We start from the raw sequence: 15053 nt of genomic DNA on the forward strand, positions 1-15053 counted from the left end.
TAAAATCCTCATGACTTCATCACTCTCATCAGCAGTGAAAAGAAAATATTAAAGTGCCTTTGATTCTTTGGTTGATACGAATTATATGATCATATAAACTTGCCATCTTCCTCGTAATAAAGTGCTTAATAATTACTTTCATATATATATATATATATATATAGTCTTTGCTTTTGCGGGGGACACAAGAAAACTATATTAGAGATTTAATTAAATTAGCTTTACGGAAAAGAAAAGAAACGTAGAAAAGAGAAGTCTGTTTTTTTTCTTCTAAAACTATTTATATCCATTTATTTTATTTATAATAATAATAATTTATGCAAATTACAAACAAAAATTCACTATGAAAATATTTGTAGTACACAATTAAAGGTACCAGACAATAATTATTTTATAACGAATCATTTATCATTTATCAAAAGTTCAAAACTAAATATTAGTTTCCTATTATTACCCTTAAGTCAAGGATAATGACCTGGCATTATAATAAGAATTAACAAAGCTTTTACGTAGAATAAAACAATGTACACATGGGACTTTCTCTCTGCTATGGTCAATGAAGGAAGGAGTGAAATAATGATCATCAACAAGTAACTGTTTAGAGAGAGAGAGAGAGAGAAATTCACAAATTAAAATATTAAGCAACAACCCCCTCTTGTTATTATTATTAGTTTTCTTTTGTGTTTCAAAACAAAACATTTCTCTCCATTTTCCATTGAATGAAATGAACCTTTGACAATTATAAGACCAAAAAACTGGTTTGTTACTTTGTTTTCCAATAAAGGGGGTCACTCCTTAGGTGGCTGCTAAATCCTAAAAGATCTTCATGTGTTCTTTTCCCTGTGTTTTAAAGGATCTTTAACACCACTTCTTCTTTTGCCACAATCATTGTCCCAATTGTGACATCATACCTGTAAGGTGTTTGATGTTTTGACAGCTTCAAGTAGCTGCTTCAAGCTGAGTTTTCGATCAGTTTTTTTCTTCTTCCAGTAATGGAGTTAACTCCAAGGAGTTTAACTCCAATGAGTTTGACTCCAAGGAGTTTAACACCAATGAATTTGACACCAAGGGGAAGAACACAAGGGCATGTGTTGAACTATGACAGAGATGCAGATTCATTTGTGGAGGAAGATAAGGAGCTTCAGTCAAAGTGGGCTGCAATTGAGAAATTGCCAACTTTCAAAAGGATTAAAACTTCTTTTGTTGATGTTAGTCAGGAGAGTGTGGTTCTAGGAGCAAGAAGCAGCAGCAGAAGAGAAGTAGATGTTACAAAGCTTGGAGCGGTCGAAAAGCGTCTTTTCATTGACAGGCTCATCAAGCATATTGAGAATGACAACCTTCAATTGCTCCAGAAGCTTAGGGAAAGAATGGAAAGGTACTTGTTAATTACTAGCTACCCTTGATCACTACTTCATCGTGCTGCCAATAGAAATTCTTTGTGTTAGATCAACTGAACTTGTTTTGAACCAATTCTAAGTTTGTATTAGCCTTTGACTCCCCCTTCCTTCTCTCTTCAGTTCCATGGATTAAGCCTTGCTTTCTCTAGTAATTTTGAAAGGCTTTTTAATTTTGTCTTTCAATTCTGGGAATTTCTCACTTGATTATAGACACATGTGGCTCCATTTGGTAGTTGTCTCAGCATAGAAATATAGAGATATCAAAAGAAACAAATCTATTCCGGGAAAACGGAGATAGGGATTGAGACGTAACTTTTTTATCTTATTTTTGTCTCAATGTCTTTGTATTTCTATTCTGAAACACTTACCAAATATAGTTCTAGTTGTACTTGTAGAAAATTTGTTTCACTCAGTTAGAGAATGGACTGGGCAAGAAGGGTGCCAGCTAATGTTGGTAACTCGGTATATATGAATCTCAAGAATTGACAAATGGTTGTTTTTCAGAGTCAATGTGAAGTTACCAAGTGTGGAGGTTAAGTACACGAACCTAAGTGTTGAAGCAGAATGTGAGGTTGTTCAAGGGAAGCCACTCCCTACTTTATGGAACTCCTTGTCTAGCCAACTCTCAGTAAGTGTGCTTTCTCTGGCTTAAACCTAAACAGGCTACTATCATGCATAACTGAGTAGTACAAAGCATTTCATGAGATACAGATTGAAAAGAAGCAAAAATTGTACAGACATATTTACATTTGTTCATGCAAAAATGGGCTAAAATTATTTCTGGAACAGGGTTTTGTGAAGACTATATCATGCACTACTCAAGGAGCCAATATAAGCATTCTGAATGATGTTAGTGGCATCATAAAGCCATCAAGGTAGGTGAATATGCTGTATTTGTACTTCACTTTAACGCTCAAGATGAAGCTTTTCAGCTACGTACTGATATATGCACAAGAATGTATGCAGAACATCAAAATCCCTTCTTTAAACTTATATAGGTGGTACAAATGAAAACTAAGAAGTACCAATTTGAAGTGCAACTTACAATAAAAGGGATCGAAGGCTGATATAACAAAGATGGTTTCATGTGCAGGCTCACTCTTCTTCTTGGTCCACCAGGGTGTGGGAAAACGACCTTGTTAATGGCACTGGCTGGGAAACTAGAGCAATCTCTCAAGGTCAGTATTTTTAAGACAGTAGAGAAATTATGGGCTAAAGTCATTGAACTCAACTAACCTTTTGCCTGAGTTTCCATTATTATAGAAATTATGTTTCAGAATTTGAAATATCCAAGAATGTGACTAGAAGCACAACCATGCTTTTTCTTCATCATTGATACTATTATTTAAAGTCCTTTAGAAACCAACTTAAGGCATTGAGTTGCACTAAACTGCAATCTCAATTCACATCCTACTGCTTTTACTTACATTCAGGTTTCTGGAGAAATATCTTACAATGGTCAGAATCTAGATGAATTTGTACCTCGAAAAACATCAGCTTACATAAGCCAGTATGACCTGCACATTCCTGAGATGACAGTGAGAGAAACAATCGACTTTTCAGCACGCTGTCAAGGAGTTGGAAGCAGGGCTGGTAAGGTTCTTAAATAGACCAATTATCCATGAAATGTAACTAATACAATACGAGAGGCATTCATGTATGTCCTTGGCATTGCAGACATGGTAGCTGAAATCACCAGGAGGGAAAAGGAAGAAGGAATCATCCCTGATCCTGATATCGATACCTATATGAAGGTAATTGTAGTCAGAAAAACTTCTATATGTCATAATTAAGAAGCAATCAGTTGATAAAGGAAATAACAACGTTTTTGCAGGCAATTTCAGTTGAAGGACAAAGTGAAAATCTTCAGACAGAATATGTTTTGAAGGTACATCCATTTCCAGCAGGGCTAAGTTAGATTACACAGTTATTGAATGGCTCGATTAAGATGTTTCTTCTGTTTTTGACCTCCTAGATTCTGGGACTGGATATCTGTGCGGACGTACTAGTTGGTGATGCATTAGAGAGAGGAATTTCAGGTGGACAGAAGAAAAGGCTAACTACAGGTATCTACAAAAAGAATGTGTTTTTCTTTTCATATATGGAATTCAACAAATCAAGAACTCAATGTTCTCCTCATTCATTCTTTTTTCCCCTCAATGCATTCATGTTAAGATCTATTCCAAATCATATGGCAGGAGAGATGATTGTTGGTCCAATCAAAACTCTTTTCATGGATGAAATATCAACTGGCTTGGACAGCTCAACAACTTTCCAAATAGTTACTTGTCTCCAGCAGTTGGTGCACCTCACTGATGCAACTGCAGTGCTTTCACTCCTTCAACCAGCACCTGAAACCTTTGAATTATTCGATGATCTCATATTGATGGCAGAGGGGAAGATAGTATACCACGGCCCACGCAGTCAAGCACTCCAGTTTTTCAAGGATTGTGGTTTCTGGTGCCCAGAAAGAAAAGGGGTTGCAGACTTTCTTCAAGAGGTGAGATAACAAATCCCAACTTTCCTTTAGTCTTAGTCATTGGTAGCATTGATCCCAAGCTCAAGGCAATTTTCTTGCTTGTCTAATTCTGCTTCTTATTCTCAAAACTCACTTAGTTGAACTCTGTACAGGTAATATCCAAGAAGGATCAAAGGCAATATTGGTACCGCACGGATATTCCTTACAGTTATGTCTCAGTGGATCAGTTCTCCGAAATCTTCAAAAGCAGTTACTGGGGACGGATGCTAGGTGATGAGCTTGCACATCCATTTGATAAATCTCAATCTCATAAAAATTCTTTATCACATAGCGTGTACTCCTTGGGAAAGTGGGAAATCTTTAAAGCTTGTATGAGGAGAGAACTTCTTCTCATGAACCGGAACTCATTTATCTATGTATTCAAAACTGCCCAGGTCATTGCCCTGAATCTAGTGCAACTCTGTTAATCTTAGTGGTACTTGAAACACTTAACTAATTTAGCCTTATTGTTTCTCTTTTTTGTTCTGCAGCTTACAATCACCGCAATCATCACAATGACGGTGTTCTTACGGACTCAACATGGCGTGGACTTGATAAGTTCAAACTATTTATTGGGATCATTGTACTATACACTCGTCCGCCTCATGACTAATGGAGTTGCTGAGCTGATCATGACCATTACTAGGCTTCCTGTTGTTTATAAGCAGACAGCATTCTATCTTTATCCGGCATGGGCTTATTGTCTTCCAGCTTCCCTTATAAAGATTCCATTTTCGTTTCTTGATGCCATTGTTTGGACATCAGTGACATATTATGTTATTGGCTACAGCCCTGAAATAACAAGGTAAGCAATTTTGTTAATCACATGCTCAAATTGGCAGCTTTTCTGTTTACTTATTTTTAGTTTAGTACTTTCATTTTCTGTTTGTTTTGTAAGCTTTTCTGACCTTTCATTTCTTGTCAACTTCTTAGGTTTCTCCGCCAGTTTATTTTGCTTGTTGCTCTTCATATGTCATCAACCTCCATGTGCCGTTTCCTTGCTGGAGTTTTCAAAACTGATGTTGCAGCCACAACTGTTGGCTCCTTGGTTTTAGTACTGATGTTCTTGTTTGGAGGCTTTATTCTTCCTCGACGTAAGCCATTCTATAGTTTCAGTTATAAGACGTACTATTTTGATTAGACAGTTTTTAATTTTCATTCATTCACTGCAGCATCATTACCATGGTGGTTGAGATGGGGATTTTGGCTTTCTCCCATGACATATGGGGAAATAGGAATAACACTAAATGAATTTCTCGCTCCTCGCTGGCAGGTAACTAAGATAATCAATATAATTGTGTTCATGATTGGTCACTTAGTCATGAAGAATATAAATATAAATGAATTATTAATTTTCTATTTTTCATTGGCAGATCAAAGATGGAAACACCACCGTGGGAAGGAGGGTTCTAAGTGATCGTGGTTTAGACTTTGAGAGCAACTTCTACTGGATATCAATTGGAGCCTTGCTTGGTTTCGCAGTAGTTTTTGATTTTGGATTTATCCTAGCATTAACTTACTTAAAACGTAAGTAACATAAAAATCAAACAATCATTTTATTTTTCTCAATTAACTGATTTGATGGAAATGTATTCAGAGCCTAAGGCATCTCGAGCCTTAGTTTCAAAAAAGAAGGTATCTCAACTAAATGGAGAAGAAAATTGCAATAGCGTGGAGCTCAAAAATAAATCAGTTGCAGTTGATATTGGCAGCACATCAAATGAAACTCAAAGCACAGGTGAACAAAGTTACTAAATTATAAATGATCTCAACATGATTTCTTACATTCAAACAAATAGCATGTGATTTTGGAACCTTTTGCATGGTTGGTCAATGCATACAGGGAAAATGGTCCTGCCCTTTCAGCCTCTGACAATAGCATTTAAGGATGTCCAGTATTTTGTTGAAACCCCACCGGTAATTAGCACGACTATTTATGTTATGGTCATGACTATGTACATTGTTTACAAGGTTGTAAATTAATAATGTTAAGTTTGTCCTTCTGAGCAGGAGATGAAAAAGCATGGGTCAAATGAGAAAAGACTACAATTGCTCTGTGATATCACCGGGGCCTTTAGGCCAGGAGTTCTCACTGCACTAATGGGAGTAAGTGGAGCAGGGAAGACAACTCTCATGGATGTCCTTTCAGGAAGGAAAACTGGAGGTATCATTGAAGGAGATATCAGAATTGGAGGATACCCCAAAGTGCAGAAGACATTTGCGCGAGTTTCAGGTTATTGTGAGCAGAATGACATACATTCTCCATATATAACAGTTGAAGAATCTGTCACATACTCGGCTTGGTTGCGGTTGCCGATGGAGATTGATACAGCAACAAAAGGGGTATCACATCCTTATCACTTGCACCATGTTTGTAGTTCTCGGTTAACATATACACTCTTTAACTTTTCTGTGTGTATCCATGGAGCAGAAATTTGTTGAAGAAGTGCTTGAAACAATTGAACTTGATGACATAAAAGACAGTTTAGTTGGCATTCCTGGCCAAAGTGGCTTGTCAACTGAACAACGCAAAAGATTAACCATTGCAGTGGAGCTTGTTTCCAATCCATCAATAATCTTTATGGATGAACCAACCTCAGGCTTGGATGCCCGAGCAGCCGCAGTGGTTATGCGTGCAGTGAAGAATGTTGTTGGCACTGGCAGGACAACGGTTTGCACCATTCACCAACCAAGCATTGACATATTTGAGACTTTTGATGAGGTACTTAAAAGTGCTTTCTGTTGTCAATATTTGAGCATTTACAGCTACTGACATATCTAAAATGTCACCATCTTAATGTACAAAATACTACTACTCCTATGTAATATTATATTTGAGACTTGAAATGAGCCTTTTCTTTATGCAGTTGATTCTAATGAAAGCTGGAGGACGGATTATTTATAGCGGAATGCTGGGCCATCATTCAAATAAACTGATTGAATATTTTCAGGTACACTAAAACAATCAGCAAAGTACTTGGCATATTTTTTCAGTTTTCTTATTTTTTACAAAGATGTAGTAATGGTTATATTGGCATTCAAGAAGTGTAATATATTATGATGATAAGTATGATTAAAAGGTAATGATGATGATTGTATATGCCGATAAAGTTTGATAGATTTTATTTTTGAACTTAGTTGAAGTGCTATTTAGCATTACACCATACACATCTTTTCATTTCTGAAAAACGGAGAATGAAAAAAGAAGGAATGAAACTGGTCATGATCCAAATATTTGAAACTGCTCTTGAAGGAGTGTATACCTTTGTCTCAAACTGCTTTTCACTGTCCACAGAATATACCTGGGGTGCCAAAGATAAAAGACAACTATAATCCTGCAACCTGGATGTTGGAAGCTACCTCTGCATCTATCGAACAAGAACTTAAAATTGACTTTGCAACAATCTACAAAGAATCACACCTTTACAGGTGAGTGAGGATCCATTTGATTGTTGTTTGGTTTCAATGAAACATATCAACTTCTGCTTTTCAGGTTCTGTGTGGCCTTACCTTACTAGTTTCAGTTCTAATGAGTAATGGCTATGATCATACACTAATCCCGTGTTTTGAATTGCTATTTGTTTTTTTTTTTACTAGGGAAACTATTCAAATGGTGGAGGAGTTAAGTAAACCAGTGCCAGGTTCAAGCGACTTGCACTTTTCAACTCCTTTCCCACAGAATACCTTGGGGCAGTTCATGGCATGCCTTTGGAAGCAACACTTGTCATATTGGAGAAGTCCTGAGTACAACTTAACACGTTTTATTTTCATGGTTGTTGCAGCAGTAATATTTGGGGCAGTATTTTGGCAGAAAGGGAAAGAAATGTAAGTTCGTTTATCAATATTTGAAACTAGTAGTAGTATATTGTTAAAATTGAGTTCCAATGATGAAACTACTCACATATGCTTCTTCTATGATTACAGAAACAATCAGCAAGACTTGTTCAATATATTTGGATCAATGTATATTGCTGTAATATTCTTGGGCGTAAATTACTGTTCAACAATTCTGCCATATGTGGCAACCGAGCGCTCAGTCTTGTACCGAGAAAAATTTGCTGGAATGTATTCTTCCATAGCTTATTCATTTGCACAGGTTTGCAGTTACCTCAATCAAATTTATGTGGCAGTTATTCAATAGGGAAACCAGTGATGTTATGAACTGAGTTGTATATTCTTTGTTGTAGGTGGCCATTGAAATACCTTATATCTTAGTGCAAGCAATTTTATATGTGGGAATCACATATCCAATGATAGGTTTTGAGTGGTCAGTTGCAAAAGTCTTTTGGTACTTCTACACCACATTTTGCACATTTTTGTACTTTGTATATCTTGGAATGCTGATAATGTCGTTGAGCACAAATCTGGATATAGCTTCTGTATTGTCAACTGCAGTCTACACCATATTCAATCTCTTCTCTGGATTCCTCATGCCAGGACCTGTAAGTCATTTTTAATTTCTCAAAATTTCTTTATCACAGTCTAATTTTTTCCTATCATTTTAAGGGCCTGAAGTTTGGTTGCTCAATAAAATTTGGATCTAGATTTGACATGTGGAGAATAATAATGCTGTATAGACCAATACTTTGATGTTATCATACTTTTTACACTGAAATTATTTCTCACAAAATTCATCATTGTGGAGAAAGTAATACTTCAAAATGCAGGAATTTCACAGTCCATGATGAAAAAGATTTTGTTCTGAGTGACCATAACGTTATTGCTATTACTTTAGAAATGTTTATCCAGGATAATTGCATACGTGATCTTGAAGGATAACAGTGAAAAACAAAATCAGGATTCAATATAAAACAATTTTCTTCATAATTAAGTCTTGAAAACAAATATTTTCCTAACGAATCACCACTTGTTAAACTTCTAACGGATTGATAGTTGTAGCTCAAATAATATCAGTAACTTATGTATTTGATGAGAATATATGACTGACCATAATCAATAACAGTTAGTAAATTCCTATTTGTCTTTGATATGCAGAAAATTCCTAAATGGTGGGTTTGGTGCTACTGGATTTGCCCAACAGCATGGTCCCTGAATGGACTCCTAACATCACAATATGGGGACATGGACAAGGAGATAACCATATTTGGGAAGAAAGAACAAGTTGGTGCATTCCTAAAAGATTACTATGGGTTCAGGCATGACAGATTAAGCCTTGCGGCAGTAGTGCTCATTGCTTTCCCAATTGTTTATGCCTCTCTCTTTGCCTATTGCATAGGCAAAATGAATTTCCAAAAGAGATAGACACATATGACATAACAACACACAGAGCTTGCTTCTTGTGCAGTATGGTGTGGCTACAGATTTTCTTGTATAGGAGTATAGAAATGCATGATTACCTCAATGGGCAATACCTCTCATATATGTTGTTTATTTTGTTCTTTCAAATTTTTTGTACAAGGATAAGATAGTTAAATATATAGTGATAAAGATGATCCAAGATGTACAAGTTGAAAATAGGGCTTATTCCCTAAGAAAGGGTGCATTTGCAAAGAAAATGAAACCTCTGATTTTTGTCCATATGATATTATAAGCTTTTATTTCATTGGAAAGTTCCCGACAATAGACTTCCTCATAAGCTAAAAATAAGTTACATGTTTTCTTTCTCTTTACTAAATTTGGGATATAAAATGATAATTGACATTATAGTTGAAGTACATATTCATATTGTACAGCATCTATAGTTCAACGAAAGTAATTCATAAGCATTCCAAGCACACAACACACAAACATTATTCCATGCCAGAATAAGATGGGAACAGGTCAACAAACAAAGGGAACATCAACATGGTGGTCGCTGCAATAGAGTCCAGGTTGTTGAGTGAATCCCTCTCGCTTGAGCTTCTCTCTAGCCTTCAGAACAAGCTCATGGTTTGTAACTCTACCATCAGTCTCCTCAATTATAGCCTGTACTGCATTGCTAAAAGCTCCATAAGCACTGGCAGAATGTCCAGCAGGACTTGCATCGGCCGAAGTCTGGTCAGTCTGACAGCCGCTCATCAGGATCCCACCATCAGGAAAGCCACGCTTAGTTGATCCGGCGTATGCCTCATGCTTGTTTCCAACAGGTGTCTCCATGGCAGGTTTTGCGTATCCCTCATCATTCTCATCCAGCTTCTGCTTGAGAAACTCTTGGGCAAGACTACCCACCATCCCCAAGAATCCACCCTGTTCTCCACCTCCACCACCTTGTTGGAGTTTGCTGAAGATAACATTCATGAACTTCTTTACTTTAGGGCTAGAGTCTTCCCCAAAAACATCAAAGAGTGTAGGTCTCAGCTTCCCAACATCTATATCATCTTTACCAGTTTTTTGCTTGAGTATATCAATGAGAGTTGAAAGTGGCAGAGACCTGTTCTTTACATAGCCATATTCACCACGCGGAAGTTCAAAATCCCTGTCTTCAGCTTCATCGTCATCCCTGTGTCTACCATGATGCTTCAATGATGAGGGGATATGAATCCCACGAGACTCGATGGCATCTTCCACCTTCCGGTGTAGGAAGCTTGATAATCCAAACCCTGAGCCGGAGCCAGAGCCAGAGCCAGCATCTTCCTCCTTTGTGCTATGCCCTATCTGCTCCTTAGCTTCTTCAACTAGGCCACCACTGTGACAAGAATCTGAGATAATTGTGAGCTTACAACCTCTTGGGATCCCGTCTACAAATTCCCTGAAATCATCATCTGGCAAACACAAAACCAAGCAGTTCATTACTTTCCACAGAAATCACAGCAGCACAATCTAGTTTGGCTAAAGGCCGGAATCTTGTAAAGTAATAGAGTTGGAGAGTAATTATAATTAGATCAATAGCCTATATTGTACATAGATCTTATTAAATAATCCAAGACTAATTACTCTCTTCACTCTATCGCTTTAAAAGTTTCATCACTTTAGTTCATCCAAACTCATCTACTTCTGCTTTTAAATAGAACAAGCAAAAGGAAAAGGAAATCAAATAAATCATATGAAATACTATAACTATCAGCTGGGAATAGCAATAGAATCAGAATCATTTAAAAAATATAAAGTATAAATCACCATTAACGGCAACCAAAATTTGACATCAGACTCCGAAAAGAGCAAAAATGTTGCACTAGTTATACTATAAAGTTAAAGCATCCGAATTTTCTTAGGTATCTTCAGCTTTAATATAAAAACAAGCATATACTGAAAATCATAAAAAAGACACCTTCAACCTCTAAAGCTACCCGATCCGGATCGGATCTATTTATTCGTTATCTCTAAACGATCAACAGCAAAAAGAGTAAAGCAACTTTACGTGAACGAATAATTCGATCAAATAAAGTTGACCGGTGATTTAACTATCAAGAAAAATGAGAATTGCTTCCATGACTCGTTAGTGTATACTCAATTACTCATTAAGATACTCGTAACCGTTGGATCACACTTCATCCACCGGCGATGAGTGGAAAATGAGAAAAACACGAGTCAAAAAACTAAAAAAGAGAGTAAAGAGATAAGGTTAAGAGTTGACCAGTGATGAGGTTCATATCGCAAGGAACAATGCACTCGTCATAGCCAGTGTCATCGTCCTCGCCGGTCTCGGCGGGGAGGCGGGTGCCGTGGCCGCTGTAGTGGACGAACAAGACGTCGCCAGGACGGGCAGATCGGACGAGGCGGGAGAGGGCGGAGCGTATGTTCTTGCCGGTTGGCTGAGTGTAGGAGTCGTCGGTGTCGATGAGGACGGTGATGTCATCCTCCGAGAAACCGTAACGGTCGACGAGGCATTTGTGCATCCGCCAGACGTCGTTGATGCATCCTTTGAGCTCAGCCTTGGTTCCCGGATAGTTGCATCCGATCAGTACCGCCTTTTTCGCCATTGTATCTGACTCACTCTTTCTTTCTCTCTCTCTTTATCAATGATTGTTCTTTCTGTCTTTCTGATAAGACTTTCGATCGATCAACAACGATAACATAACACGATCATTTTTAATATTTTAATAAAAATTATTAAAAATGTAACCTTCCCCCTTTATCAACTGTAGGTAACGGTGAACTCTAAAATTAATTTAAAGTCACCAAAAAAAACTGTAGGTAACGGTGCATAAATAATCAATGTTATTTAAAGCCTAGGGAGACAATGAGTTTATAGAGATAAAATTGAAATTATAATTCGTTATAGTTAATTTAATTAATTTTTAATAATTTTTAATTTTTACTTTAAAAAAAATAAAAATCTGGTTATGGAAGTTACATATTTTTCAATTTTACACGTGTAAAGAATGTGGCAGTTTTTTTTTTCAATCGGAATGGATCTTTTCAATTGTTAAAAAAAATTGAGAGGGTATAAAGTGTTATCTCTAATCTTTTATTGTTCTTTCTCGTATTTATTTTTGGTCTCACTTATAAAATTAATGGTAAAAGATCACACTTTACTCCCTCAATTGTTAAAAAAATTGAGAAGATCCATTTTTTCGGTAGTCTCTTCCACTCTCTCTGACGCTGCGAAAATCACCACCATCCGCCGCCCAGAACGCAACCCGACGCCGCCCAGCTGTCCGAGAACGTCCGACGAAGACACCCCTTTGCATGTTGCGTTCGTCGCGTAGCCCACTAATGCAGCGGTTGTGCAGCCCCTGGCAGCGGGCGAATTTTACCGTCCCAGCGTCTTCATCTGCGATATACAGCGGGTGGGGATATTGTCACGTGTACGGTGATTTGGAGTTCGGTGGGTTTGTCCACTATGGATGTGGTGATATCAAAAAGGGAGTATTTTGTTTTATGGTGATGCGGAGGTTTTCGGCCATCAATTTGGCTTTGTTAGATTTTGCTCCCCTTATGTTTAGTTATTTTAATTTTTAATTGGATGGTTAAAAAAAATCTATAAAAATATGATATGTGTTACGGTGGGTAACCGGAGATTAGTGGGCCGGATGACGTTGGTTGACCCAAACGTGTGAGGGAGGTGGCCAGCTGGTGCACCTGAAACTCGGTGTTCCTCCGTTCGACTTGTGCGTCTGGAAGAATGGGGGGTGGTACCTGCAATGACACTCCAATGCCTAAGTTAGCAAGAGTGTGAGCAAGTTGAGAAAGTATTGGGACTTAGTGATACCTGAGGGATGTCAGGGTATTTATAGTGGTGAACCAATAACCACCGCTGAAGTAGTGCCACCTTTTTAGGTGGATAACCGTTCCCATATCTTAGGGAGGTTAAGATATGGCTCTACAAAGTGGTTAGAGAGTTTCTAGGGGCAGTTACTTATTCGAATGAGTGTTATCTGCCAGCTAACCCTCGTATCCGACTTCTTTGGAGCAGGTCGTGTTCAGTACCGACTTCTGGGGATGAAGGCTGGTACTGGGGGAGGGCCAACCCCTTTGGGTTGGGCTTCTTTGCTTGGATCCTGGGCCCTATTTATTGGGCCAGGGTATGAACAGTGCCCCTACTCGAGCCCAATTTATTTTTAAGAGTTGGGTTCGAGTATTCAACTCGGGGTCGTAGCCGATTTGTGAGAGGACCGACGTGATGGTTTGAGAACCGACGTGATTTTTCGTGACCTTTTGGTTCTGACAGTTACGTCTAATCAAGCGTCGTGTCCGTTAGGGGTGTGCGTAGGGATTTAATAGCCTTGGTAACGGTGCATCCTCATTAATGATTGCCCCGATTTTACCGTTATGCCCCTAACGTTCTTATAAATATTTTCCCTCTCTTTCGTTGTTTCGTTTCTGCGATCTTTCAAATTTTCCTTGCCTTCGTTCGTGCTGCGTTCTTGCGTCTTCAAAGGCTTTTTGCTTCCAACTCTTATTTCCGGATAAAGGTTAGTTCTTTAATATGCCTTTGTAGATAAATTTGGTTTGTAGACTTTAGTTTCGCATCCTCCTCCCTTTAGAGACCGTGTTGGTGACATTTCTTTTCCCCTTGTAGGTTTGTTACCCCCCTTTTTTATAAAAAGAAATGGCTTCTGTAGATGCTCTCTCTCACTGGGTTGATGTCACGGTTTTAGGGGAGGAGCCCTCAGTCGATTCTGAGTTCATTACCAACCTTCGCACTCATCACAGAATTTGTACTTCTGAGGATGACGAACCAAAATACGAATTGGTAGTCCCGGGTCCTGAAGACCGGGTTTGTTTTGGAAGAGTCGATGAGGCGGCCCCTCATTTTTTCTTTATGTATGAGTGCATGATCACCCGTTTGGGTGTTTTTCTTCCTTTTTCGAATTTTGAGATATCTGTTTTGCGTCACTGTCGAGTCGCTCCCACCCAGCTTCACCCCAACTCTTGGGGTTTTTTGAAAATTTATCAATTTGTCAGCCAGGCTTTAGAGTTCCCGACTTCTTTAAAGATTTTTTTCCATCTTTTCCATATGACAAAACCCTTCAGTGGGCTAAACAATAAACAACAGTGGGTGTCGTTCCGAGCCATACAAGGTCGGAGACTTTTTACCCTTTTTGACGAGTCCTTTCATGACTTCAAGAACTACTTTTTCAAAGTGCAAGCTGTAGAGGGTCACCACCCCTTTTTCCTGGATGATCATTCTTCTCCCCGATTTCCTTTATATTGGCTGGAGGCCTCCCCTTGCGAGAAATATGGTCTGGATGACTTAAATGAGGTAGAGGCAGCCATTGTGGGGTTCCTCCGAGAAGCGTGGGGGAGGGCCCCATACTTGGATACTAAAAAATTTCTCCAGGGGTCGCCGACCTTTGTTCAGTCACAATTAGGTAGCTTTTTGTGTTTCTTGCTTGTTTCCGACTTGCAATTTCTTTTACCGACTTTGTCTGATTTTGGCTACCAATTTGTTTTTTGTAGAGATGGCAAAGAAAAACGCTCAAGAGTCTTACCAGAGGGTTCAGGAAGCCAAGGCAAAGTCTCGAGCCAGGTCTGGAGGTGTTAGGATGGTTGTCTCTCCTCCTCCTCCTCCTCGGAACGTTGGGACTCCTTCTCAGCCTATTGTAATTTCTTCCTCTGCTTCCTCTCTGCCACCCCCTTCCGTCCGACCTACTCCCGAACCAGAGCCAAAGAAGCGCAAGACCTTAGAGTCTGGCGCTTCTGGTGAGGCGGACGCTCTTGCGTTCGTCCGAAAGAACATCTATCCTCATGCTCGTATGAGTATGGATGATGTTTCTGTTCGGCACTACCTCACTACTGTGGTTGAGGAGAGTCTC

At 38.6% G+C, this 15053-nt stretch overlaps 2 protein-coding genes across 2 annotated transcripts; one reads left to right on the forward strand and one right to left on the reverse strand.

Annotated features, from left to right (window-relative positions):
* Window positions 1–472: 472 nt before the first annotated feature.
* LOC112722672 (pleiotropic drug resistance protein 3) lies at window positions 473–9453 on the forward strand. The gene is made up of 24 exons (XM_025773780.3): window positions 473–1375; window positions 1902–2025; window positions 2187–2272; window positions 2491–2575; window positions 2831–2990; window positions 3075–3151; window positions 3232–3285; window positions 3373–3463; window positions 3596–3897; window positions 4029–4310; window positions 4407–4720; window positions 4849–5009; window positions 5088–5188; window positions 5289–5442; window positions 5513–5653; window positions 5759–5832; window positions 5926–6258; window positions 6347–6637; window positions 6783–6866; window positions 7211–7344; window positions 7513–7740; window positions 7840–8011; window positions 8103–8357; window positions 8911–9453. The coding sequence occupies exons 1-24, from the start codon at window positions 993–995 to the stop codon at window positions 9175–9177; spliced, it is 4353 nt and encodes a 1450-aa protein (XP_025629565.1). The 5' UTR covers window positions 473–992; the 3' UTR covers window positions 9178–9453.
* Window positions 9444–12050, reverse strand: LOC112722673 (metacaspase-4). The gene is made up of 2 exons (XM_025773781.3): window positions 11429–12050; window positions 9444–10616 (listed from the first exon to the last, which is right to left on the reverse strand). The coding sequence occupies exons 1-2, from the start codon at window positions 11772–11774 to the stop codon at window positions 9697–9699; spliced, it is 1266 nt and encodes a 421-aa protein (XP_025629566.1). The 5' UTR covers window positions 11775–12050; the 3' UTR covers window positions 9444–9696.
* Window positions 12051–15053: the final 3003 nt, after the last annotated feature.

This window comes from Arachis hypogaea, chromosome 11, assembly GCF_003086295.3.
Source record: "Arachis hypogaea cultivar Tifrunner chromosome 11, arahy.Tifrunner.gnm2.J5K5, whole genome shotgun sequence".
Lineage (NCBI taxonomy): Eukaryota > Viridiplantae > Streptophyta > Magnoliopsida > Fabales > Fabaceae > Arachis > Arachis hypogaea.

What these genes read in the sequence shown, in the direction of transcription:
- LOC112722672 (XM_025773780.3), top strand. Translation starts at nt 993, where the DNA reads ATGGAGTTAACTCCAAGGAGTTTAACTCCAATGAGTTTGACTCCAAGG. An exon ending in ATTTTGTTGAAACCCCACCG is followed by an intron (nt 5,833 to 5,925) that starts GTAATTAGCACG and finishes CCTTCTGAGCAG; the next exon opens with GAGATGAAAAAGCATGGGTC. An exon ending in TTGATACAGCAACAAAAGGG is followed by an intron (nt 6,259 to 6,346) that starts GTATCACATCCT and finishes TCCATGGAGCAG; the next exon opens with AAATTTGTTGAAGAAGTGCT.
- LOC112722673 (XM_025773781.3), bottom strand. Translation starts at nt 11,774, where the DNA reads ATGGCGAAAAAGGCGGTACTGATCGGATGCAACTATCCGGGAACCAAG. An exon ending in CGATATGAACCTCATCACTG is followed by an intron (nt 10,617 to 11,428) that starts GTCAACTCTTAA and finishes TGTGTTTGCCAG; the next exon opens with ATGATGATTTCAGGGAATTT.